This window comes from Rousettus aegyptiacus, unplaced genomic scaffold (assembly GCF_014176215.1).
Source record: "Rousettus aegyptiacus isolate mRouAeg1 unplaced genomic scaffold, mRouAeg1.p scaffold_m13_p_8, whole genome shotgun sequence".
Classification (NCBI taxonomy): Eukaryota; Metazoa; Chordata; class Mammalia; order Chiroptera; family Pteropodidae; genus Rousettus; species Rousettus aegyptiacus.
Window position 1 is genome coordinate 78,199,228 of NW_023416311.1, and position 27,634 is coordinate 78,226,861.

Sequence of the window (27,634 nt, forward strand, 5' to 3'; positions counted from 1 at the left end):
TTTCTGATTTTACATTTTTAAATTCATTCAGCAGATTTTTATTGAGCATCTGTTTTATTCAAGGCATTGTACTAGGACTTAGATTAGAAATAGGAATTAAACTGTCCTTAAGGTAGTTATTATTTCTTCTGACATAAAAACAAGTCCCAGTGCTTCCAGTGGTCACTTCAGTCTGTTAGTCTGGTGGGCCATACATACAGAGTGTTATATTTCCCGGAGACATCTGATCCGGACAGTTTTTCAGATGCTTTTCTCAGACTTGTTCATCCCATTTTCTAGACTCTTTCCATATGCTGGGGCTTCCTCAGGACAAGGTCATGTCATTATTCTCCTACTCTTCTTTACTACCTAGCACCATTTTATGTCTGCTGGTGATTTGAGCAGGTCTTTTATTTGCCATAAAGGTTCTCTTACTCTAAGTTTGCCTTGTCTCTCTAATTGTAGAATGCTTCACTGAGACCAGAGACTTAGCAAGAATACTCATTGCTGTGCTTAGCCTGGGAAACTCTCTGTTATCATAAGAGTAATAATAAGCACAATAAATAGCCTGTGTAGAGTCTTGCTAATGGTTCAAAATGAATCGTATTTCCTAGTGGGGCCATTGGTAATATCATTGGTTTCTAGGATCCCTTCATTTCTAACAAGTTGCCATATTAACATGGTGAGGTTGTTAAATGAACATCTAAACAAAAGTTTGTCGGCTTCTTTGCGCAAACTTATGAGTTGTAATTGTGCTGCAGAGCTCCAACCAAACAGAAATGCAATCTGAATTAGTCTGCAGGGTCATGCATGTACAGTATTATATTTTCTAGAGTCATCTAATTTTAACAGGTCCTTCTATTAAGAGAAAGCGAAGTAAATTAAATCAAGATGAAATAAAGGAATAGTAAGGAATAGAAGGGATGGTAAAGATATTTGTTTTGAGGTCCAGCTTGCCATGGAAATTACAACTCTTAAACTTGATTGAAGGCCTGGACCTATTCATATAGGGAGAAGGTTAAGATGTACATTGTTATTGGGGGTGGGAAACACCCATTTTATTTAAACATTCAGTATCCAGTTGGAATAGCGTAAGTTCACAGTTCACGGAAGTAGTGTAACAATTAACAAGTGTGAGTCCAGCCCTATACTGTCTGTGTTTATGGGTTTATAGTATGTTACCTATATTATCAAAGAGACTCGCACAAGATAATATATCTAAATAGCAGATATGTAAAAGTAACCAGAAAGTCTTATATGGTGCTGCATAGCATGCTGAACTTATTAATCACGTTTTGTTTAAAAGAAAATTCAGATTAGTTTATCCTGAGCACCTACCACCAGGGTGAAGAGAGAACACTTAGATGGATGGACTTCCTGTCTGAGCTTCAGTTCATATTTGAAATGTCACTGCAGAATAATCTCTTTAAGTCACAGTTACAGCAGACATTGTTTCTCAGAGATAACTTTTTTCTTCCTTGTGGGGTAACTATTCTTCTCCTTTATTTCTGGCTCTTCCTTCCCCCCTGAAGCTGTGTGCTTTCCCATGTGACCAAGGTTTGTGGGTAAATATAGTACCTATTACTGTAAAGAAACCACTGCAGCCCTGTTCCCTTTTCAGTGCTTGGTGTAGATACTGGCATGTGACACAACTCTGAGAAGGGGCATCGAAGGGGCTTCTGGGGGAATATTGGGGAGGGTATTGAAGCTCCTAAAGAACGACACAAGACTACTTCAGTACTCTGGATGAAGGTGTATGAGAATGTGACATTTGAAATAATTGCCACCATCTTTTCCCACAAAAAAATTTCAAAACAAAAATTAACCAACTCGGAAGAAATTTTCTTACCTTTAGGCTACTTTTTCTGTGAGATAATACATCCCATTTCTGAAACCATTTTGAGCTAAGTGTTCTGTTACTTGCAGACAAAAGCATCTTCCCCAATTTATAACATTCCCATTTAAAACACAGAAAATTAGGTGTTTAGTATCTTTATTTGATATTTGCATTGACAGTTTGATTCGCCTAAAAGACGAGGCTTATATTCAAATTTTCTGTAATTTGCTAAGACCTAAGATGATTTTCTCTTACAGATGCTTGAGAACTTCAAGCTTATTTCACCCTTGTACTAGGAAATTAGTTTTTTACATCCTGGGTCTATGTGCTGACTCAGAGATCTCCCAGATTTCACATCTCTTGTGAGTTGTTCTGAATCATCAGAGAAGTCTTTTCCATTATTGATTGTACCTCCTGTTCCTGCCCTTCTTAATCCAGATGCCTTATTATATCTCACTGACATTCATTAACTGAATCCTTTGTCACAGATTTTATGCCTGTTCCTTATAGTGTGGTGTCATGTCTGAGAATGGTTTATATGGCATTAAGAAGGGTATCCAAACCAGGCCCATCATCAAACTCTCCCTAAACATGCTAACTATGTCCAAATCTCTCTCCACATAATTCAGGTTATCAACTGGGTCTGACAACTACTGATATAAGGATTATAGAAGAGAGAAAAATTGTACTGACCTGATCCCATACCTAAAGTAAATGGTTTCAAACCTCACTCGACAGTCAGCTATGTAAGAACATAATTTTATTTCTTTATAACTTAGTTTTTATTACAGTTTTTTTTTTTTTTTTGGAGCTAGTGAGGACCTATTTCAGTCAGCTCTTAAATATGACCATGCCTCTCCATCCCCCTCTTAGCAAGTTAAAAAAAGCTTATGTAATATTAAGTCAGTTGGAAGGAGGAGTCCTTTTAGTCCTCGATATCCTTTGTCTATACTGCCATATCCAGGGTCCCATTGGGTCTTTGGCCACTTGTTCATGCAGGTCTATTTTATTGCAGCTGCATAACCTCCTCCATTTTCTGCAGCAATTCTGCAACATTTCTGTGTGTATTGAGAGTACTCAAAAATCTGTCTGCTGCTCTGATACCATGCTGGATCATGATAAATTTTCTATGGCTGCCTAAGGCCCCGTCAGCCACCTGTTCTACCTCTACCCAAGCAACAGAGCCTGAAACCTTCTGCTCTCCATTCCCATAATCCTACTTGGCACCTCACTAGGGCTATTGCCCTTTTCTCCAAAACTTGTGCTTATTGCTTTCCCTCTGACTCTCTCCTCCCTTAAGCCTGAAACATGCACTTTTGGGCTAGGAGGCATGGAAACCTCAGAGGCTTCTTCCCAAATTGCTTATCCATGCCCTTGAGTTCTTCTGTATGGCTAAGTGCCCAAGCTTCTGTAACTCAAAAGCTAGGATAAAACTTTGTGTTTCTGTGCCTTTTGCTGTTCTCTTTCATTCCCAAGGCAATTTGCACAGCCTAGGTATTAAACAGAGATGGCAAAAAGTGGGAGGGTGGTAATAAAGGAAATCCCAAGGAGAAACACACACACACACACACACACACGCGCGCGCGCGAAACATTGAAATAAAATGCAAAATGGTAGATATAATGAACATGTATTTTTGCTTCTGCAGTGTGTGTGTGTGTGTGTGTGTGTGTGTGTGTGTGCATCCCAGTATACATGCATTTTAAATTATTTTTCACTGAGTCTGTTTCACATTCTAGATTTACACTTTCTTTTAAATAGAATTTGTAATAAATGATAAAGATTAAATACTGATAGCTATTTGCTATCAGTATTTCTGATCTGCATTTGACTGTGGTTTCTTTGAGTCTTTGTGCTTCAGTAAAGGTTGGGGAGAGGAAAGTGGTGCATTGAGTGGAAAAAAAAAAAAGGAAAAAAAAAAAGGCAGAAATTGCACAGAGAACAGAAAACTACTTTGAAATGTAACCCCACCATATGCCATGTAAAATTAGAATCTTTCATTCTGGTTCTGAATAATTTAAACAATATTATTTTGGTAGTTTAATTATGAAAATAATAGCTTGAGGTCTATTATATCAGTGGTTAGATGAAGGGGAAAGTAGCTATTAGTGTGGTCTTAAACACTCACATCAAGGCAATTGGAAAACATCAAGGGAAGAATCATGTATAATCTGCAACATACCAGCTCTAATAATAAAAGTAGTAGAGTTTGTAGTAGAATTTTCTTTAGGTTTGTTCCATAAACTGCCATTCAACTGTATAAGATAATGAGTTTGGCCAGATGTTTTCCAATTAAATTAGTATGACTTGTCTCTATGAATGATAATTTCTGACTTTGATTGAATATTGATTCTTTAACAGATTCTGTGCTCTAAACTTTACAAATACATGTTATACGGTCCTCAAAATAACTCTGTGAGTCAGTTTATTTTATCTTGGTAAGTTGTAGAATTATCATTTTAAGTGGTAGGATTCAAGCCAAGGGCTTTGTGACCCTAGATCCCCTACTCCTAACTCTACATCACACCTTCATTACAGAGGTTATTCACAGGAAATCAAGAGTCCAAGTCAACTCTGGCAAGTCCCTGGCATTACCACAGCCAGTTTTAAATGTGAACTTAGCTTGAGAACAAAGTAGAGGACATTCTGAGATACCTACCTGGACCTGGAGAGATCCTCTGGTGGGGATGGACCCTGGAGGAATTAAGATAACAATCCCTCTTTTGTGTATATGTGCATTTGTTTGGGGGTATTTAAGTATGAATTGCCTCAGTAGAGATGTAACTGATTTGAGTCTTTTAATTTTTCCTTGAAAATATTTTAATACTTTTTTGGGGGGGGGGGGATAGGTAATATATTCACATGAATCAAAAAAAACAAATTATATAAAGTATTCCTTCTACCCATCCCTTCAGCCTAGCAAGAGCATACTATTTCTTGGTGTTAGATGTATTATTATTTATTAACCAGTCTCCCTTTGGTAGATATTTGGCTTGTTTCCAGTCCTTCGTTTTCACTGATGCAATGAATAACCTTGAATATATGTCATTCTGCAAATGCATATGTTATTTATAAGTTTAAAATATACATTTACAATTTTTACTAACAATGCCAAAGTGCTCTCACTAAGTGTTATAATAATTTGCACTCCCACCAGCAATGTATGTGTTTACCATAGTTCTGCCCACAGAGTTAGCATATTTTTTGTCCATCTGATGGACAAAAAATATTTGGACTTGGGCCCATCCAATGCAATAAAATATTATAGATTTCTTATTATGATTAAAGTCAAGCAACTTTTTATGTGTTTCAAGATCCATTTGTTTTTCCTTTTCCTTTTCCCATTTTTTTCCTTGGCTTATAGGTTCTATCAATTTCTAGGAACTCTTTATATATTTGGGACAGTAGCAATTGTCTATGATATAAGTTAAACATATTTTTTTTTCCTGTTTGTCATTTGGCTTTTTGTTGTTTTGTCTTAATTTTCATATGGTTAAATTTGTTAGTCTTCTCTTATGTCTGTAGATCTTAAGTCGAAGTTAGAAACGGCTTCCCCACTACAAGGTTATAAAGTGTCCTTCCATGTTGTCATTCTGTACTTTCATGTCTTTATTTTTCTTACTTAAATCTTTGATCCACTTGGAGTTTCTCTTGGTTTATAGTATAATGTTTAGATCCTTTTTTTTTTTTTTTTAAGTTGGCTATCCAGTTGTACCACACCATTTATTAAATAACTGCTAGTAGTTTGGTGCCCACTGGTTTGAAGTACCACCTTTATCAATACCATATGCCTATATATATATAGACATACATGTATATATTTAGAATGTATATATTCTAAAATGGGTTTATTTTAGAACATTAGAAGGAAGTCTGAGTTTTTCAAGAGAACTTATTTTTTATTGTGGTAAAGTATACATAATGTAAAATGTATCATTTTAACCCTCTTTAAGAGTAAAGTTTAATGGCATTAAGTAAATTTGCATTACTGTGCAAAGTCACCACTGTCCATCTCCAGAACTTTTTCTTCTTCCCACCATAAGACTTGGAATCAAACATACTATTCATTTTATGATATACTATCCACTTTTAAGGTGTGTGCTGATTTCGGAGATGTTAAAATATGGGAAAGAATTTATGAAATAACAGTTCTAAATTTCCAAGTATATTTGGTGTGTTTCTACTGTATTTCATTGGTTTGCTTCTTCATGAGTCAATGTCATACTATTTTAAATGTTGAATATTTAGAAAATCTTTTAATATATAATACAAGCTAGTTTCCCCTCACTGGTCTTCTTTTTCAGAAGTCTTCTTTTTCCTACTATTATTGTCTATCTGTTCAGAAAAACTAGCTTTTCCTTGGCTCTTGTAAAGCTTTTCCTTGCCTCTTGTAAATCTTCTTTCTCTTCCTCTTTCTACCTCTACTTAAATTGTAAAAACTCAAATGTAGAAGACCTTATCATGCCCGAAGATCAGCTATTGAGTCTGAATCAGAGTTGCTTCTCTGAAAGTTTATGTATCTTCTAGACATTCTTCTCCTGGGTTTTTAACTTCAGCATTGCCATAGGAGGTACAGTTCATTCCTGGTCTATGTTGTCATATAAAAGGGAGATGCTCCCATGAAAGTTCTTAGAAGCATTTACTCCTTTTTATCTTGTATATAGAATGTCACTTTTTTTTTTCAGGAAAGCAAGCATTGTTCTTACAATGCTGAAAGAAGTCTGAAATGTTTGCAGCTATGTTAGGGTTTAATGTGGTTCACTAATGCATTTACCCTCAGTAAAAGTGCGTTGGTTTGCCAGTTATTGCTATTAAATTTTTAGCATTTTTAATATTGTATTACTAGAAACTTGGCTTTATTTTCATTTATAGATCATAATACACTTCTTTTTTGTTTTACTGAAGAACCCACTGTAAGAGCCAGTAAATCCCGTGGAAAATGGTCTTCAGTGATTTTACATCGGGGACCATGCGTCTTTATGATAATTGGATCAAAGATGCTGGTAAGTAACCATATTTTCTGATGGAGGCTAACCCTTCCTTTTTATGTTAAAATACAATTTTTAATAGGATTTCATTGAAGCAGAATGAGAGACTTTGCAGCTTAACCCTCCCTCAAGGACACCCCAAATATTATTTTTATTACCAATTCACGAAGAAGTTTCATTATAGATATGTATAATGATAGAGCTCCACAGATGTTCATTATGATGTCTATAATAGAGAAAATAGTTTTAATACCCAGTGAAGATAATTGGTTAGTAAATGATGGTGCATTCCAACTCAGTAAAAAAGTACTTTTGGAGGCAAGGTGTTCTTAAGCCTGATTCTGCCCTACTCTGCCCCTAGGGAAAACAATAGTTACTGCCTAGTGGTCCTGTCTAGGATGGTTCTTGATACCCAGAGGTGTATCAGAAAGGGCAAGGAGTGTTTCCTGGAGTAACCCCCAAAATAATTCTGAAATCCCTTCCTTCTCCCCTTGCCCATTAAAAAAATCAATGTTATAGAATAGCATTTACTATCACAACAAAAAGTGCAAAATACCTTATGTGAAAGCAGATTATAAATGCTACATATTTCTTTTATGAGGGTTAGCAGTTATCTCTGTGTAAAATTATCAGTAACTCCTATTTACTTACCTATGTCTATCTAGATTTTAGTAAACCACCAAATGTGTGTTGCTTTTATAACTATTATAAAATGTTCTAAAAACATAACAAAGGTAAATTATTTTTTAAATAGTCAAGGAATCAGAGCATTTTAGAGCTGAGATGGACCTAGATATCATCAAAGCTAACACCTCATTTTGGAATGGAAGAAACCGTGGCCCAGAGATACGATGTTCCCAACATCATGGTTTGTTGTTTGCAGAAAAAACTAGAACCTATGTTTTCTGAATTGGATTAATATTCCGGTATTTCACATTTGAATTATTTTACACATGTGTACCACCATCACCACTTTAGCTTAGTTTTTTACCTATCAACCAGAAATTGCATGTTCACCAAATTCAGGAGGGAAAAATGCCACCTCTTGATACCTACCACAATTGGAATTATATTCAAGTTTACACTGATTTCAGCAAAGATATACTGTTTCATGGTTGCCATCATTTTCAATAAACTGCTAAAGACCAATTTTATTTCATTAAAAAGGTCCCATAAATAGTTTTTCTCCTGAAGAATGCCAAGGATATAAAAAATGCTCATAAATACAGATGCTTCACTCTGCTAGGGGAATGGACAGTGGCTGTTTCCATATTTTCTTCTTTTGAGTTTTTTCAACTTATGATGATGCAGAGAATATATAGGTTTCTTCAGAAATCATCCTTCTCTAAAGGTTTATAGTAGTTCTCAAATTCAGTATTTAATTTAAATACTAATATTTTTGTTTCTTTCTAATGATTTTTATTTTTATTTATTTTTTAATACTAATATTTTAATAGCTTTATCAAGTAGAGGTGTACCTTGCTACCTGAACTCTCATGATTTGAGCTTGGGAACCAAGTAGATTTGGGTACATTTTTTGATGTAGACCTGTTTGGAAGAATAGAACCCTTGCTATACAGCTTTTGCTATTCACTATTTCAAATGCAGAAAGCCAAGGGATTCAGATAATCATTATGCTAATTCAAGAGCCAAATCGATTAAATGATGATGACTGTCTATATAGTGCTAAAAGTATAAAATATTTACAAATAAAATTACTTCTAAATTCCACTTCTACTTTTTGGATCAGCTCTTTACTTTTTATTGGAAATACCTATATTTAAAAGCTGAATAATATTAGTTCAGAAAAAGGAATGACCAGGGGTGAGGGTGGTTAGGGAGAGCCCCAGAAGCAGTGTTGCAGTAAACGGTGCAGGAAGGTGAGAGGAAGAGGCAGTGAGTACTACATATCTGAAATTAGCTAATTTGAAGTCTTGAGAGGGGAGGGAAGGTATGGGACGTATAATGAGAAGACCTAAATTGAACTGACACTCCTGTGGACTAGCTGGGTGACCTTGAACGAATGATTTATTGTCTGTGAGTCTTAGTTTCTTTGTTAGCAAAGCAGAGTTGAGTATGATACCTACCAGCTACTAGAAAATATGCACGAAAGTGCTCTGTCATTTGGGAGGTATCCCAATACCAACGGTGATGGTGGTGGTGGTGGTGGTTTCGGATGATGGATAGAGTGTTTTCCTCTTAACATAATTTTAATATAGCATATCACTTTTTAAAAAAGTTTTCTTCACACTTATTTTTTTCTTGTTGGGCTTTAGGAGGGTTAAAAAGTTTTGCTTTGGGATTTACATCTTTATAAGAATACTTTCAGGTATCAGAGGAGAGGTTTTTGCTTTTGCTTTGTGTGTTATTGATCTCTGCAAGCCATTAGGAATCATTTCTGGCCGTCTTAATTCAGTTTTATTTTGCTTACCCTGGGAAGGTCTGAATCCCTGATCAAGGGCCAATTATTTCAAATGCGTTCTTGGCTTTGGCCCTAATCCTGAGTAGCCTTCAGGAAATTCACTGATATTCATTGGTTTTTTGATGGCTAGAGAAGTGGTGGTGATGCATAGTTATTTTGTGTGGAAAATTCCATAGCTACAGAATTTAAAAATGGTTTAATTAATACTTAAGGTGTAAGAGGATTTATTATGATTCTTAGCTATGAAATGTCAAATTTTGGAATAATGCTATAATATTTTTAATGTTTAAAAAGCAATTTTCCTCCTTGTGGATAATAATAATGACTTTTCAGACCTATCTCTTTGTAAGAAGATAGAGTCTAAGTAAGAGTGTTGACATTCTGAACCTTTAGTATTTCACACAGTACTAAAGGTACATGCTTGCTTTTCTTCCCAGCTTTTTCATCTTACTGGGGCTTGTCATTTTAAAGGTGTACTCTTTGAACTAATACATGCTACTTAAGAAGAGAACACTGTCTTACAAGTAGTTGATGGAAAAATTCATTATTATTCTATATATGTGGTATTTATACTTCCCCTGTTCTCTCTCTCTCTCACTGTCTCTTTCTCTCTCTCACTCTTAAAAAAAAAGATCAGGCTAGTAATAAATCAGAATTTTGGTAATCACTGAGGTGTGGATTCTCAGACAGCCTGTGTCCCCATTCTCTGCTTTCATCTTGGCTCTATTCATGACACTTAAACTTAATTCTGATGCCAAATAGAAGATGCATCATCAGCTTTTTGTCTCTGGAGAAAACAGAGTTCACCTCAAGCCTGAACCTTTTGAAATTTGCGGAATCACAGATTGAGTCAGGATTAACTCTAAATGTCCTCGAATAGTCCCCTCTATAACCCTCCCTACCAAGTCACTATCCACACCTGACTTGTAAACTTCTCATCATAGGGAGCCCACTGCCTCATGTGGAAGTGGGCTCCCCATTCAGTAGGGTGTAACTGTTGCTGAGAGAGAAGGCAGGGAAATGAACCAGTCATCAGTCATTAAAAATAGCCAGAATCTTGAGCATAATATTAAAGACTTTGAATTTTATCTGCTCTGTAGAGAGAGCTAATTTAAGCAGAGGAATAATCTTAGGTAGTAAATTTGGCAGTTTTGGGGAAGGCCAGATGTAGCAGAATGGATCAGGAGGCAGGAAAATCACGTAACGGACCACTGCAGAGCACCTAGTGAGGGACTCTGAGGTCCTAGATGCAGAAGAAAGAAGCTCAGAAGCCCTGGTTCTCAACTCTGACAGTTTGTCAAAGTTACATGGGCGAGTTTTCTTAAAATATGGATGCCTGGGACCCACATCTTAGGATTCTGATTCAGTTGGAACAGGGTCATTTTTTGGCCACTTGATTTTTATACACTCCAGAGGTGATTCTGCTGTGCTGACAGAATTGAGATCCGCCATAATAATAGTAGCGTACTTACTAAGCACTTGGTCTGCATTGGGCCCTTTCCACACAATAACTCACTAAATCCTCTATGAAATGCAGGCTGTTTTATGCCCAATTCACAGGTGAGGAAACTAAGCAAAGAGAAGTTAAGTCAATGGCTCCAGGTCACATAATGTAGTCAGTAGGGGAACCAAGATCAAAACCCAGCCTAGCTGACTCCAGAGCTTTGTTAAAATAGGATTAAAGAGCTTATAGCATTTTGTTTTATTATTTGCTTTAAAATAATAGGAAATCAAATAAACTGGCTTTTCCCAAAGGAAATACTGATTTTTTTTTTTTTTTAATTCACAGAACTTAAAAGTCACATACAGGATTTTTTTAAAAAGTGTGTGCTTAAAATGTTAAATTACAGGAAAAAGTTGTTTATTTTAAAATTATTTACTTTTGCTTCCTGAACCAGCACAGCATGTTTTTGGTGGCTTGTTTTGTTTCTACTGCTACCAGTGGAATAACAGAAAGATGACGTCATTTGATTTTCTCCCCCCTGCTGAGTCAATGAAAGAGTAAAATGAATATATTTCTAATTCAGGAATTTCTTTACTGATACTTTAAAAATCCCTAGTTTTCAGCCATACACATGATGTCTGTTAATAACAGAAATATTTAAAATTGCTTATAAAGAAAAAGAAAAAAGTAAAAATCACCATATGTCATGATCCAAAAATAATAATGTTAACATTCTTTCAGGGGTCTTCTTTTGATACTGGTTTATGATATTCATGTATTTAAGGTTTAGATTACCTACCAATAGAAGAAACCCTTCAAAGTTTGATCAATTCTAATTCTATTCCTTGGCGTGACAGCTTTCATTTACTGAGACTTGTGGCTAGGGTTCCTTGTGGCCTTTGTAATAGCACATGGCACACAGATGTGCTGGGAAATTTGTGAAAGGAGAGAAGGGAACTAATAGCGCAGTAAAAGACTTCAGTGTCATATACTTGGATAATGACATGTCCCGATTTCAACGCTTTTCCTGATTTAAAACTGTGACAATCTTGAACTTTGTACTTTTTTGAATATCAACAAACTTTGTTGAACTCCTATTTTAGTGCGCGATACTAAAAGTGTTCCTGCATCGATGACTTATTTTTATTTTATCCAGTGACATTTTTCAGTTCACATTTCCCACTCTGCTGCGTTTGATGCTTTGACTCCTCCCAAAAATCCACTCTTCCCTTGGCTTCAGGAGATCTCACTTTTGTGGTCTTAACATCTATCTCTTCAGCTACTCCCCTCAGGCTTCTTTACAGTTCTCCCTTCTCCCACACGCCTTTGAACATTGAGTCCTCGAGATTATGACTTTAGTTACATACTTTCCTCACTCTGCCCACTTTTTCTAAGCCAGTTTCACCACTTTTATTGTTCATCACTTGTGTGATGATGACCCCCCAAACCTACCCTCTGGCCCAGATCTCTCTCCTCTTCTAAACCCAGATATCTAAGGGTCCATGGAAGTCTCCAGATGAATGTTTTACAGGCACCCCAAGTGTAAGCTATTCTAAAACAAGCCACCTTTCCCTGACCAGTCTTGCTCCTTACCCTGTATTCCTAGTGTCAGTGATAGTATGGTTATCTAAACAAAAAATTTCAGCATTTTTCTTAACTTTTATCTGTCTCTAATGTCCCATGTTTAACCATTTAAGAATTTTATATTTTCTACCTCTTTTACTGAATTTCAAAATGATCTGATCCTATTAATCTTCTTTTATCACTTTTAATTTTATAAATTTATTTTAGCAAAAGGCTTTTTGGCCAAACTATGTTCCACAGAATATTAGTTCTACAAGATGGTAAATGATATTCTACAAAAAAATCAGGGCGATTCATTATGAACATGAGGCACTACGAAATCCTGCAGAAAAGCAACTTGTGTGTTTAACCTAGCATTCCCAGTAGCCTCTCCCTACTTTTGTAGAAAGACTTTAAATCTCTTGCATCTATTGCCTAGATTGGGACTTAGTAGTATAAGATATGTGGTGAAGAACAAACGCATCCCCCCCCCACCCAGTAGTCAGTTTTACTATCAACATTTGTTGAATAATCTCCCTTCTCTTCTTGTTTATGGAGCTTTCTTTATCATATTAAATTCCTGAATATCTTGGGGTTTGTTTTAGAGCTGACTTTTGGCTAATTTATTTTTTAAATAGGACATCTGTCAGTATTTTTAAGGGTTGCCCATTTGAATGCAAAATAAATCATCTTTAATAGTTAAAGTCATGCCCTAGTATATCCAGATGTCAAATGGTAGCTCTTCAGCAATAAAACCAAGGCCAACTGAATCATTCATCTTAAAGTCTACTGAAGAAATTTTTGCATTGGGTAGAAAGTCAGACTTGAAGAGTATTCAAAATTTTTCAGTACTTGGCTATATCATTAGCAACTTAAATGAACAAGGGCTGTATTCTCCCCCCATCTCTCTTTTCCAGTTGATAGAAGTGATGGTATTTAGTGATCTCAGGTTAGTCAAGACTCAATTTTAATTCAGATGCACTTGGAAATTTGTCTATTGTTATTTTTCTTTATAGTAGCCTGGGTTTATGATGCAATTTAGTAAAATTACCCCTGAACTACTTAAGATTATAGAATTAATCACATTTCATCTTGAGTTGCAATTTTTAATTCGTCTAACTCTCCTGGCTGGGAACTAGCAGTGATTGGATGAATTTCTTCTTTACGTGTTGTGAGGCTAATATATGTTTTTGCTCAAAATATCAGGTTGGGTAGCCCACATTTTGGACACCTGGAACCCACACTTTAGATACTTAACTGATACTTAGGTAGCTTTTAGTTCTATGATTCAGTACATATAGAAATGTCACAGTTTTCTCGGGAAAAGAAGAAAGTTAAGAAACAAACATTTTTGTATGTAAAAGAATGTCTGGATGGAGCAACTCTAAAATACTACTAGTGGTTATAGATAGTGGGAGCTCGTTGGGAGTCTTCTGTCCTCCAGATTCACTCTGCATGCTGTGCTGGACTCTGGAGAATGACCAGTATGGACTATATCCATGGGCCTGTTCCCCTGCCCTCTGGTTTCTATTTAGTTTCAGCCAGTAGAAAGCCCCAGGAAACTGATGAGAATGAGGCGAATGGTGTTGGGATATCAGTTCTATTGGCCCCTTACTTAGAATTGCCTTGAGCTGGCTGAATCCCTCAACTGAATGTCACAGCTCCTCTCCATAGGGCTTCTCCATATGACTCTCTCCTGGGTTCTGGTAACTACTACCTCTCTTTGTCATCTGAGGCCTGGGACGCTAACAGGCTCATTGTTTCTAGCCCCATCAGTATCCCTGAAGACAGTAGTGATCATTGCCCAAAAACTCCATTGTCAACATCAGGGTCTAGGTGCTCACTTGAAGAAATGTTGGTTGCTGTCAGTTATCTCTTAGCTAAGTATATGTGCACTTACATCTTGTTTTCCTCTTAGATCCAAGAGTTGAAGACTGGCTTCTCATGTCCTCGCCTCTACCACAAACCATCATCCTGGGACTCTATATCTATTTTGTCATATCTCTGGGACCAAAATTCATGGAGAATCGAACGCCCTTTGAACTCAAGAAAGTGATGATAACGTACAATTTTTTCATAGTACTCTTTTCTGTGTATCTATGTTATGAGGCAAGTGTCTTCAGTATTCCTAATGGGAGAATTTTGCCTGAGTCTCCCTGTTTATCTGTCATTATGTTTCTTGTTATGAACATAAAGGTTTTCAAGATTTAAGGAATTTTAGAAACTTATCTCACTAGAGCAGGAATTTGTCAAAAACTGTTCTGTATAGGTCAGACATTGAACTCTTTAGATGGTTTCAGTATAGTCCACTCAGAGATAGTGAGAAAAATTGACATTAAGTCCAGGGACTTACACATAGTTAGCCTTACTAGGTGATTGAATGAATATATAAATGTTAGTTTTAAGGAAACTCATACTTGGAGAAATTAAGTAACTTATTTAGAAAGTTAACATAGCTGATAAGTAATTTGAATCCATGTCTGTCTGACAACAGAGCTCGTCCCGATTCTAATAAGTTGTCATCATCATGGTAGGAACCTTTTGTTTCTGCATGTTCTAATGAGTTATGAGATGGTGAACTATATTGGTTTGGTTTAGCTGGCCTTTGGGGGAATAGAGAAGTCAGGCTCACACAATGCCGTAGGTAAGGGAGCCTATTCCTTAACTGTCAGTAAGAGAGACAGAGATCTTTCAGGCTCATGGGTCCTCTGCTGTGAACATGCCTCAGCCACCCTCACTTGTCTGACTTTCTGGAATTTCTTGCTTCTTTTCCAATACTGACTGGTGTTCTCGGCCTCTAATCCTTATTTCCTTTCTCTGCAGCACAGCCTGTGCATCCTCACACTGGGATTCATGAGAATCCAGCATGGCTCCTCTGAACATGCATCCTTCCAACCCAGTTCCTGCTGTGAATTCAGCTGATCGGGTCACTCTAAATCTATTCTGGTCTCATTTCTCACAGACCTCCCTGAAGTCTGAACTTTGATACTTTGCATTTCTTTTACTTTATTTCCAAAATTAACTCAAAGTCCACCTTACCATTCTTTCTGGAACATGAATATGTTATCAGAGATAGTATATAGTGTATTATAGAACAATGTTAAAAACAGACATGGAAGCCAGGTGACCAGTGGCTAGTTAGTAGCTGGTATAACTAGCTACTTGATTTTGAGCAAGTCATTTACCTCTCTGGGCTTAATTCTCACATTTTATATAGTCAGGATTGAATGAAATTGTCTCTCAGGTCCCTTAATGCTCTGTATCTGATTGTGTCGTTGAATGTGATGTCCTCAAATATATTTCTTAGGAAGTAATTCAGTTATAACAAGTAAGTTTTGATTCCTAGTTTAGCAATTACAACATAAAAGAAGGTTTAAAAATATCTGAATTTGAGAGTTTCTATCTCCATTAACCACTAATAGTAGACTTATTTATCTGCCTGTTTTGGGATTTATTACCTGCTAACTATAAATTATCACCTTTTCTTCTTGATAGCCTGAAATATAGACATATATGTTAAAAACTCTACAGACTTTTTATATGTTCTTAAACTTAATGTCAGGAAAGCATTAAGTTCCTCTCTTTGTTTAAACAAAGACTTTTGACAGCTGAGCAGCATGTCATCTCTGGGACACATCCAAACACCTGGTCTGTTGGATCGAGCATGATTGCATTTGGTCTACAGAGTAAACACCTCCACTAGGGATATTAGAGCAAATATGAACAAGCCGAAAGGGAAGTACATGAGACTAACGGACCCCACGTGCCTTATTTTATAGTGATGGTTTGAATGTGCTAGTTATTTGGCACCAGCGAAACAGTAATAGAGACCAGTGAACCCTACAGAAGGCCAAGTCACACAGCTTCTCCTGTACATTGCAGTGCTTGTTAGGAGGTGGGGAAAATGGAGAATCGGTCATCCCCGTTTAAGAAAATGGGTTTAGAATGTTACTTGCATCAGTCAGAAGTTAAGTTTGAGCTCAAGAGAATATGAGGATGCTTAATGGCAGATCAGGATTTTGTAAAGCAGAATTACCCATTTCTGTACCATATTCCCTTGTTCCTTAGAGAAAGTGTATTGACTTGTAAAATTTTTCTCACTCATGAAATTTATCTTATATTTTCCAAATTTTAATTTTCAAGGTTTTATAATTTAACAGATAACAGTGTGATTAAGTTATCTTATGAATCAAACTAGGAGCGAGTTTCAGAGAAAATGGTGTGTTCTATTTATTTTAATTTTTTACAATTTATTTTTCAATTACAGTTGACATGCAATATGATGTTAGTTTCAGGTGTACAACATAGTGATTAGACATTTATATACCTTACAAAGCGATCACTCTAGTAAGTCTAATACTGATCAGATAAGAATGTTGTTTTAAAATAGTTTTTCAAAATAGTTTTTAAAATAGTTTTTACTAAATAGTTTTTCTTTCTTCTTTGTTTCTTTTTACCATTAAAATATCATTTTGATAATGCCTCATAAACCTTTGCTTTTAGAAGTTAATTTATTGTAAAGTTGTCATTTTAACTTTAATAGAAATTAATAATAGGAATTTAACATGTAATTCAGTCACAGAAAATGATATAACCATTATACTGAGAAAGAAGACATTCTAAGGGAAATGCTGGCACTTATGAGAATAGGGTGTCAGAGAAAGAAAGAACTGATCACATTTTCAGAACTCTAAATTAAGCCAAACACGTAATACAGGCATTAATTTCAAATTATAGCCCTTAGTTCTTCATTTTCAGATACTGTTTTGAGAGAAGACCTTCCTACCATCAGACTGAAAAGATGTCAATATGATCTTTGAATTATGATTCAGACTTATCAACAATAGGCCTTTTCTTCTCACCACTAGTCTAAGGTCACTTCGTGGGTGTGTTGGAATTAAGGCTTGCTAGACTGCACTGTTATTGTTGAGATCTGTCTTTCTTACTTGCCTTGTGAATCCAAGCAAAACTAATATCTGAGTCTTGTGTTCAGTCAACTTTAATTTTAAGAGCCATGGATTACCATTTCACATTACATCTACTAGCCAAGGACAAGCAAAACACAACTCTTGGAGCCATCTTATGAGTACATTAAGGAATTTATTTACTGAGTAATTGGGAATACTGGAAATCATCAGAAAAGGCTGAATTCAAACCCAGTTATCCCTTTACCGTACACAAACATATGCACAGGCACATATACATATACATGTATGTACACATGCTAGCATATAGCCACTAGTATTTACTGTTTAAGCAAAACACTCCCAGTGTTTTGTTTTCCACTATCTTAGAATAATTCTCCCAAGAAATGGACATTTTAGTTCAAACACAGTTTATATAAATAATATATGAGTTTACAATTTTAAAATTCTTGTTGCTTTGATATCAAATGAATTCTTAATTTGTAAGTCTTCCTTTCCCTCTACACTGACTGCTGACTCAGCTGAGAATGTAATCAAGAGACACAATCCAAACTATCTTTGTGGTAGCTCTTGAGCAAATACTTCCTTCTTTAACATGAGTGTGTTGCCTTACAGTTTATGATGTCTGGCTGGGGTACAGGTTATTCATTTCGATGCGATATTGTTGACTATTCCCAGTCACCTACAGCATTGAGGGTAAGTTCCTCTTTGAAAAAATTTGTAACTCAAAGTCAATGTTAAAACTATTTGGACTCTTCATGTGAACTTAGAATGAGTAAATAACTAAATTATTAGAACATATGTATTGAGTGAAAAAAAGCCAAAAAGTTACCAGAACAAATCAAAGAAAATCAGGTATATTGTTTTCTGTAAAATAAAAATCAGGAATTTTCTTTTTGAATTTCTTGGATTTAAAAATAAATTTTTATCTGCTTCCTTTAAAAATTTAAAATAGAATCACTATTTGATCCAGCATTCCACTTCTGGGTATGTACCTAAAGGAATTGAAAGCAGGAACTCAGCTATTTCTATACCTGTGTTCATATGAAACAGCATTATTCACAACAGCCAAAAAGTGGAGGCAACCCAAGTGTCCCTGGATGAATCAATGGTTAAACAGAATGTGGTATATATACATAATGGAATATTATTCTGCCTTAATTTAACAAGGAAGGAAATTCTGACAAATGCTGCAGTATGGATGAGCTATGAAGACATTATGCTAAGTGAAATAATCTAGGCACTAAAGGACAAATACTTTATAGGTACTATATGAAGTACCTAGAGTAGTCAAATGTAGAGACAAAGTAAAATGGTAGTTGTGAGGGGATGGGGGAAAGGGAGATGGGGAGTTGGTTAAATGGGTAGAGTCTCAGTTTTGGAAGATTAAAAGGGTTCTGTGTGTGGGTGGTGGTGATGGTTGCACATAGATACTTAATGCCATAGAACTGTACACTTAAAAATAGTTAAGATGGTAAATTTTATGTTACGTGTATTTTGCCAAAATTTTAAAAACCATTTTCTTCCATGCAAAAAAATAAAATTAATATGTGTTTTTTCTGCAGATGGTACGAACCTGCTGGCTTTATTACTTCTCCAAATTTGTTGAGCTGTTAGATACTGTGAGTATGTAGTCACCGTATTTGGTAAATGTTTGATGTTTCAATGAAAGCAATAAACTGCTAGAGTCCAGCTGTCTGATAAATTTGGTTCTCTTTCCTTTTCAGACAGACCTACTATTATTACCTTTTTATTTTTTATTATCAGTAATTTTAGAGAATAGGTAGGATGCGTTTATTTTTTAGTCTCTCATAAATTCCAAAAGGTTTTCTTATATGTACACCACATGTTTAAGATAAGCATGTAACTGTCACACACTACAAGGCTTTGTCTTTATGTAGATCGATGACATCTGTTTTGTGAAGCAAATTTAAGAAGTGAAGAGCAGAGAACATTTTACGTTTGGTTCTGCAATCCGAAGCAGTGTGTCATCCATACTCCCCTTAGAGGATAAATGCCTCAAACTTCATAAATCTATACTAGAATATTAAGTTACCCCTGGGGTATCAGTAATTCTGGTAATATCAAAACTATCACCCAGCTGCCCTTCTGAAGTCTCTGCTTACTGGGTCCACTCTCTGCTTGGGGATCAACTCTGAATTTGGGTGACTGGGCTGTGGGAGAAACAAATGCCATGAATTAGGGTCCATAGGAGGAAAGAAAGCCATGCACCTTTGTTTCCAGAGTAGGAAAGGTGAATATTTATCGTATCTTTGTGGCGTGTGGGTCTTAGTTATCTGGAAGCAGTCCTGGATCTAAGACCAACAACTGTGTTCTCCTTTCAGAATATACATTACTGCATTTCTTGTAGCAAATCTCAACACGTTTTACCTTCTCAGATGACTATGCATAATGTTAGAATTGGAAAGGACTTTAGGGAGCATAGAATCAGTCCAGTGGTTTTCAAACTTTAGCATGCATTAGAATCACCTGGAAAACTTGTTTAAAACACAGATACCTATATCCCACTCCCAGAGTTTCTGCTTCAGTTGGTCTTAGGTGGAGCTCAAGAATTTGCATTTCAAGCAATCTCTCAGGTGATGTTATTACTATTTGTCCAATGTCCACACTTTGAGAACTCCTGCCGTAAACCAGAGGTTCTCATCCCTCATGGTGCAGTAGACTTAAGTGCATTACAAAGCAAAAAGCCTGGGCCCTGTCCCTAGAGATTTGGTGCTAGATGGTCTGGAGTACAGTAAAAAGCTTCTTGGACATTGTAATACGTAGCCAGGATTGAGAACTATTGATCTGTTGAAGTCTAGAGCCCTCAGCCTGAAAATACATTGAAGCCAAGAAGTTAAGTGACTTACCCAAAAGAATGCTGCTACTGACTGGAAATAGGACCCCAGGTTGCCGCTTTATGCTGTTTTTTTTGTTGTTGTTGTACCATGCTGCCTTCTTCCATGTGCGTAAGCAAATGCATTTGGCTTCATTGTTTCTGCTTTGCATGTTCTCATTTCTAGCTTCTATAAGAGATTGTTGCTGCTTCTATTTCCTTACTTACACCACACTTCTGAAATACTCCTATGAATACTTTTGTTTCTGTAACTCTGTTTAGTGCCATATTTACAAATTTAACTCATCACTCGTTGTCTGAATTTTGAGTATTTCTGAGCATTTAGTTCTGCCTTTGAATATTTTTTGAAAAAAAAAGTTTCCCCCAAATTCTTTCTATTCTACTCTTGTGCTTGCAGAGTTTCTGCAAACCGCTGGGTACATTCGATCTTGAATGGTGATTTCATTGCCCTTCTAATTTTTCATGGGCAGCTTTGCTTTTTTTTCATCCTATTTCGCCAATTAATTCTTCAAGTTTTTCCCTCTTTATCTTTTTAAAATAATAATTTGCTAACTTTTGATGTGTTGGAAGTCCTCTTTCAGTCTGCTTAATCTCTTTTTAAATTGGTAGGATGTGTTAAAGAGTGATATAGAATAATTTCAGTCCTAAGAATTAAGATTCCCTGCCTTCTCATATACTTCAAAATTCATGTGGATTTTTTCCCTAACAGTAACATTTCTTTCAATAATTTGGGACCACATTCTTCACTTTATACAATATCTTTTTATCTTTTTATTGATTTTCCAATGACTAGGCTTCATACCTAAGTTCCTGCATACTAATTAGCTTTGAACTGTCCCTTGGAGAATCAGCTGTTTCTATCAGCTTTCCATAAAGAAATCCTTTCAAAGCAAGTTATGATGTGAAATAGTTTATATTTTGCCAACATTTTTATAACACTAGATAAATTATTGCATGATTTTATATGAACTTGATTTTCTTTAAATTATTTCAGATCTTTTTTGTTCTGCGTAAGAAAAATAGCCAAGTGACTTTTCTGCATGTCTTCCATCATACCATCATGCCATGGACCTGGTGGTTTGGAGTCAAATTTGCTCCAGGTAGCAAAGGGAGAGTTGGGATCCTGTGTTATAAATAATAACATTCTTGTATGCTATAAACATAAAATCTATCCTTAAACGTGATTTAAAAGAAACTCAAAGTATCGAAGACTCACTTTGATCAAAGTTCTGACTTTCATTATTACTTGAAATGTAAACGTAGAACTCTTACCTAGATCCCACCCAACCTTCCATTCTTTAGAAATGAATGACTTTTTGATATAGTCTTCTACATATATTTTTTCAGTGGTTTTGTTTGGATTTTATTCTTTTCCCATAGAGTTCTAGTAAATGTCTTTAAATAAATAAACAAGTGAATAAATAAAATGATAAAAGGTTTGGTATATTGGAGTATAGTTAGATATCTATTCCTTATCTGTTACCAAGATAACAGATTTATCTGTTGCATGTCTTCTTTGTCTCCAAATTTCCAATAACTGATACATACCCTAACCCCTAACAGCTCTTTAAAGATGTGTCAAATTGCAGTTTTCTTGATTTCCTTTAAACATCCTACCATGTTAAAGGATGCTTTCATATTGTTTTTGAAGGTCAAAAATAGTTTAAATCAAAAGCTTGGCAAATAGGCTCGTTTGGTTTCATTTTTATGTTTTTGTGCATCAGAAATGGGAAAAAAAGACGTTAAGTAATTTTACTCTATCATAAAGTTATAAATAAGTGATATACTCAAAGACATATCCTTATTAGCGAAAGTTGGTTGGAGTATTTATTTATGGTAGTTTCTTAAATTTAAGAAGTCTTTAAGTAGGCCTGCAGCGCATATTAGACAATGCTTTAACATTTCTGTAAATAACTCACCTCTGTTAGGATTTCTGACTGCAAGACTAAAAGAAAAGAAGAACCACAATTGAAGAACACTTGTTTGAGTTTTAGACTCTCTGGGCAGGCAGGAAAAAATCTGCATGTCTCATGTCTCAGAGCATGAGAGAACCCAGATAAGCCAGTGGCACGAAAGAGAGATGCCAGAACCCCGGGGGCCTGTCTCTACCATGGCCATGGGCATCAGATTTTTCAGTATGTAAAGTATGTCCTTGCCTAAAATTAGCATTTATCTGTAGAAGATTTTTAACAAGTAGTTGTAGCTGTTTTTTTTTTTCTTATCATCTGTGTAAATATAAAAAATTAACTCACAATGTTATAAGATAGTCTCATCTCTGTCCATTTCACAAATCAAGGATAGCCGTATTCTTTAATCTCTGTTATTTTACTTTACTTGTTATATTTTTGTTTTCTCTCACATGCATGTCTTGCCTCTCAGTGTTGATGAAAAATTGAAAAAGACCTAAGCTTTCACTAATAGAAGCAGTTATAATTTCTTATGTGCATATAATTGTGAAACACAGGTCATACTGAGAGGCATTTGGTATCTTCTCTCAAGCAACTTGACTCCTAAATTATTAGAAATAGGTGACTATTCTATTTTTGGAGTAGGCTGGAAAAAATTCTTTTACACCCTTATAATTTATCTATTCGGATCTTTCCCCTAAGACCAGAATATTATATCACAACATTGAAAAATTAGATATAAATAGAAAAAAGATTTGAAGGCAATACCTCAAAATACAGTGACTTAGGAATATTGACACAAAAAGTGGTTTCCCTCTCCTATTTTATCTTACTCTGCATTTTCTAATTTTCTGCACTAAATATGTGTTTTTCTATAATGTAAAAAATAAATTTTATTTGAAAAATAGAATTGAGCACTTTTCTAATTTCTTCGAGTCCATTAATAGTCTGGCTTATATTTCAAAACAATGCTTTCAATAATGAAAATTTAAACACGATATAGCTTAATTTTTTTTTTTTTTAACACCTACAGCACCTGGTATTCCATGGTGGTCTCCCATCCAAGGACTAATCAGGCCCAACCCTGCTTAGGTTCTGAGATCAGACAAGATCGGGCACATTCAGGATGGCCTGGTCATAGACATGTATTCCTTAATATTTTAATGTTACCATGCCTATGGACACCAAGCACTTTGTAGTGGGTTCATTGTCCAAACCCTAATCCCCCTTCTGCTTTAGAAAATGTAAACAGTAGAAAATAACATTTTCTTTTTTTCTCATATGTCCCATGAGTAGGTGTTTCCGTTCAGTCTTGCATGTGTAACCTAATAAACGTGTACACCTGATGTCTATTCAGTGACAAGCACAGCAATAAGAGCTGAGGTATTTCCAGAAATGTAGTTTTGCATTGGCTTCCATTCCTAGAGTGAAATGGTCCATTTTAAACTGCTCTTTCAAAGACTTGAGCACAGTTGATCTCTATCTAGTATTTAATTTCCTGTTTGCCTATTTTACAACTCTCTGGGATAATATCAATTCAGATTTTCTTTTGAATATAATGAAAATATTTCCGTGGCAGATTTTTATATTAATTATGCACAAACTCCCTTCCAGAGATAGTGAGAATTATGATAATTAACCAGGTGATTCCTTTATTTTTCCCAAACCAAATGAGTAAAATGTGTGGCACTAATTGTAATTCATTCTTAGATGTTTGCTTTTCAGAACTGTTATTATAGAGAAGAAAGCAGGCTTAGAAAATACTTTATTAGAAAAGCCTTCTAAAGAAGATACAAAAAACTACTAATTAAAATGAGATTGTTCTGTGAACAAATTTATTAAAATAACTCATCAGAAAATAGTAACTAGAGAATATAAGCAAGTTAATTTTATTTGATAGCTTATTTTGATCAGTAATCCTTACACTAGTGCTTTGATAAATTCCTTTCCATAGGATCCTCTTTTTAGGACATTTAAATGGTGAAAGCTTCCAAATGGAAAACAGACACTCTTCTACCAAAAAATGGGACTGGTGTCTTAGTGAGATAGGCTCTGATGTAGTTCATTATCAAGAGTGCAAATAATCATGAAACACAAATGGACTTGAGATTTGGCTTATCCTCCTGTTAAGCAGCTCCACTCCTAAGCTATCAGAAATAGACAACTATTCTATTTTAAGTTATTCTAGAAAGGGTATTTTCACACCACTATAACTTATTTATTTAAGTTGCTTTTGGGAAATAAGACTAATCCAAATGTAAATAATAAAAGCCGTGAGTTAGTTGATAAGCGTCATTAATTTAGTTTCTTCTGATTTGAAATTGGTGATAAAGAATTAGCTGAAATTTTATTACTCGATTCAGGAAGGGAAAGTTTATGAAGCATAGTACAGCATAAATGAGGCATTGGGGGAATATTTAAACAACTTAAAATCATTTGAAACAGGTTATTTTAAGAGAGTACTTTAGCCATGGTAATATCTAGAATTTCTGCAATTATAAAAGATTTTTAAAGAGTAGTTTCTACTATGCAACAATTTTTATTTTGTTTTCAACTTTCTATAATTCATAGTGTTCATGAATTTGGTCCTTCTTGTCACATAATTAGTCCAGATTTGTGAAATTTTGTTTTATTTCTGAAAGTAAAGAATACCAGAATAAAGAACATATTTTGAAAAAGAATTTAATTTTCAGGCCAACATTGCTAAACTGAATCAGGCTATACATAAAGAATGCAGATTCTTCTAGATTGTGCCACTTTGGAATGAGTGGCTAGGAAAGAATTTTGTCTTTTTCTCCCACCACCGAGTATTCATCATGTTACCCCTTCTACTGCACTACTAGCCCAGCTAAAGGCGAGTAAAATGATCTTTGCTTACGTTCCCCTGCATTCTTTGCTTCTATTCTAAATGTATGTGATCAATAGAAGCTGTGGTGAAATTAGAAGAGGAAAACCAAGATGGGATGGCACAATTCATAATTATCAAATGGAAGCAGTAAACAAAGATGGTTTAATAATGAATGTTTATTTTGGAAAAACAGTAATTAATGAAAGCAAACTTTAGCATAGCTTACTAATGAAAACCAGTGGTTTTGCTGACAAAGTTTATGGACAATTGAGAGTGGAAGAAGTGGCTTTGATTGTATACAATGACATGTTCAAAAGTATTCTTATTGGCTTTATTCATAATTAACCAAACTGGAAACAGTTTAAATATCTTTAAATAGGAAAATGGGTAAATATAAATTGCGATGCAGTCATATAATGCAATACTACACAGCAATAACAAGGCTAACTACTAATATGCACACAACATGGATGAATCTTAAAAACATGTTGATTAAAAGGCACAAGAGTATATCCAGTATAATTCCATTTATACAAAGTTTAAAAGCAGGCTAAATTAATAGTTGATAGAAATCAGAATAAATGTTACATTGGGAGGGGTGTATTCTTTGAAGGGGTATGTGAGAACCTTACCTAGTGTAGGAAATGTTATATATCTTGAATTTGGTAATGGTTGTGTGGATGTATACATATGTAAAAAAATCAAGTTGTAACTTAACAAGATTAATGTACTTTGTGTACTTTATATTTATTAACCCTCAATAAAAAATAAATATGATTACTATTATTTAGCAATATAAAAAGTAATTCAACTTAGTTTGTTAAATCTAAATCATGAGAGTATCTTAAGTCAAGATCTAACAAAATAAATACATGCTAATTTATTTTCTAAAATTTGTATCTTATATTTTACTGAATGAATGTATTATCTAGCTTCCTTTAATTTGATAGCTGTTTAACAAGATTGATGTTTCATACACTATGATGTTCTTTGCACTAAAATTAAAGAAATAAATATACCGAAGTCTCAGTTCAGACAAAAATATGTCTCATTTTAAGGAACAGTCCCTCTATTTTATAATAATTTTATTTTTCAGGTGGTTTGGGAACATTCCATGGCCTCCTAAATGCAGCTGTACATGTAGTCATGTATTCCTACTATGGACTGTGTGCATTGGGACCAGCCTTCCAGAAATATTTGTGGTGGAAAAAATATTTGACATCATTACAGCTTGTGAGTAATTAATTTTCTTTAAAGCAATTTATGAAACTAAACTAGAGTCATTTGTCTTCTCTGCAAATTAGGATACTAAATAAATAAATAACGAAGTTTACAAAACAATGAGGAAGTAGTATCTGGCCTCTATATGGCATCACATCATCATCATTTCTAGGTTATTTAAACTTTTGTCAGGAATTTTGTTGAAAAGAAAGCATATTTGGTAGCCACGAGGCTCAGACAATTAAACTAAAATATGTATCTTTACATTATCTTTAAGCTATTTTATGTGTTTACATAAAATAAATATTTATGATCAGAATAATTTCAGTTATTTGAGCCTCACTAGGTATAATATTAGCTTAGAAGTTAAAAATCCCATATTCTAGATCTAAATAATATTAAGAGAATATAACATTGAGGAAATTTTGAGCCTTCCTGTGTGCCTGCCTATCTAGTTCTCACATTTATAAATCTATTTTCTTCCAACTAGTAAAAGTATTGTGAGGATTAAAGATATAGAGTGGTGATATAATATATATATAGTTTATATATTATATAAACAAAATTATATATATATAAATTATTTATATAATATATAATATATATTATATATTATATAAAAATTATATATTATATATAATATATAATATATTTTATATATATTATATATAATATATAATTTATATATAATATATATGATATATAATATATTATATTATATATTATATATAATTTATATATTATATATTATATATAATTTATATATTATATATTATATATAATTTATATATTATATAAATTATATATATTATATAATATATATATAATTTTGTTTATATATATATAAACAAAATTGACAATCCTAGATAACTAAACATAAGGAAACAGTGAAATAGGTTTATTTTAATTTCTGCTTTGTAATATTACGAAGTCATGAAAATTATTCACAATTGCTTTCTTTTTAACTGTTTTTATCTCTGATAACATAAATTAGAATACTGTCCTCAAGTAAACAATATTCAAAAGAGCAGAGCTGCTCAGCTGAGACCTAATAATACATTCTATGCATTAACTCTAAAAATATATGGCTTATACTTTTTTTGAAGAGTAACCACAGATTGAGGTGATGATTTACTTTAAATTTTGTCTTCTATTAAAAGAACAATTCTATGATTCTCATATTTCCAGATTTCCAGTCTATAATAAGTTAGTGTCATATTCTGCCAATAGCACTAAAGAGAAAGTGAATTTGGGTATAGATAGCCTGTTGAAGCTTAATTTCTAATAAAATCCTACAACCTGTTAAATAAAATTCAGCATAGTCACATAAGATGTTCTCCCAGGTAAGAGACTGATATTTTACTCTGTAAGGTATTAAATCAGTATCGGAGTATATCCTTGCAGAGTTGTTTATTGTATCCAAAATTGACATTACCCTAAATAACCAACTGTGAGGAAATGGTGAAATAAGTATTTTAATTCTTACTTTAGAATATTATGAAGTCATGCAAATTATTCACAATTACTTTCTCTTTTTTTGTAGTTACTACTCTTTTTCATATAAATTTATTTATTTAAATTAATTTCAAGTATACAGTACATTGGTTAGACATCTATAATGCTCATAAAACAATCCCCCCAAT

The 27,634-nt window shown here is 34.4% G+C and overlaps 1 protein-coding gene and 1 pseudogene across 2 annotated transcripts in view; one reads left to right on the plus strand and one right to left on the minus strand.

Annotated features, from left to right (window-relative positions):
• Nucleotides 1-27,634, plus strand: part of ELOVL7 (ELOVL fatty acid elongase 7) — a 72,835-nt gene that overhangs the window by 35,609 nt on the left and 9,592 nt on the right. For both annotated transcript variants that reach the window (XM_016137056.2, XM_016137057.2), the window contains exons 2-7: nt 6,722-6,819; nt 14,152-14,342; nt 17,774-17,854; nt 18,724-18,780; nt 21,010-21,115; nt 25,867-26,003. In XM_016137056.2, coding sequence (XP_015992542.1) covers nt 6,756-6,819; nt 14,152-14,342; nt 17,774-17,854; nt 18,724-18,780; nt 21,010-21,115; nt 25,867-26,003 — 636 coding nt within the window. In that variant the 5' untranslated portion in view covers nt 6,722-6,755. The remainder of the gene's footprint in view (nt 1-6,721; nt 6,820-14,151; nt 14,343-17,773; nt 17,855-18,723; nt 18,781-21,009; nt 21,116-25,866; nt 26,004-27,634) is intronic.
• Nucleotides 22,947-23,065, minus strand: LOC118606972 (annotated as a pseudogene).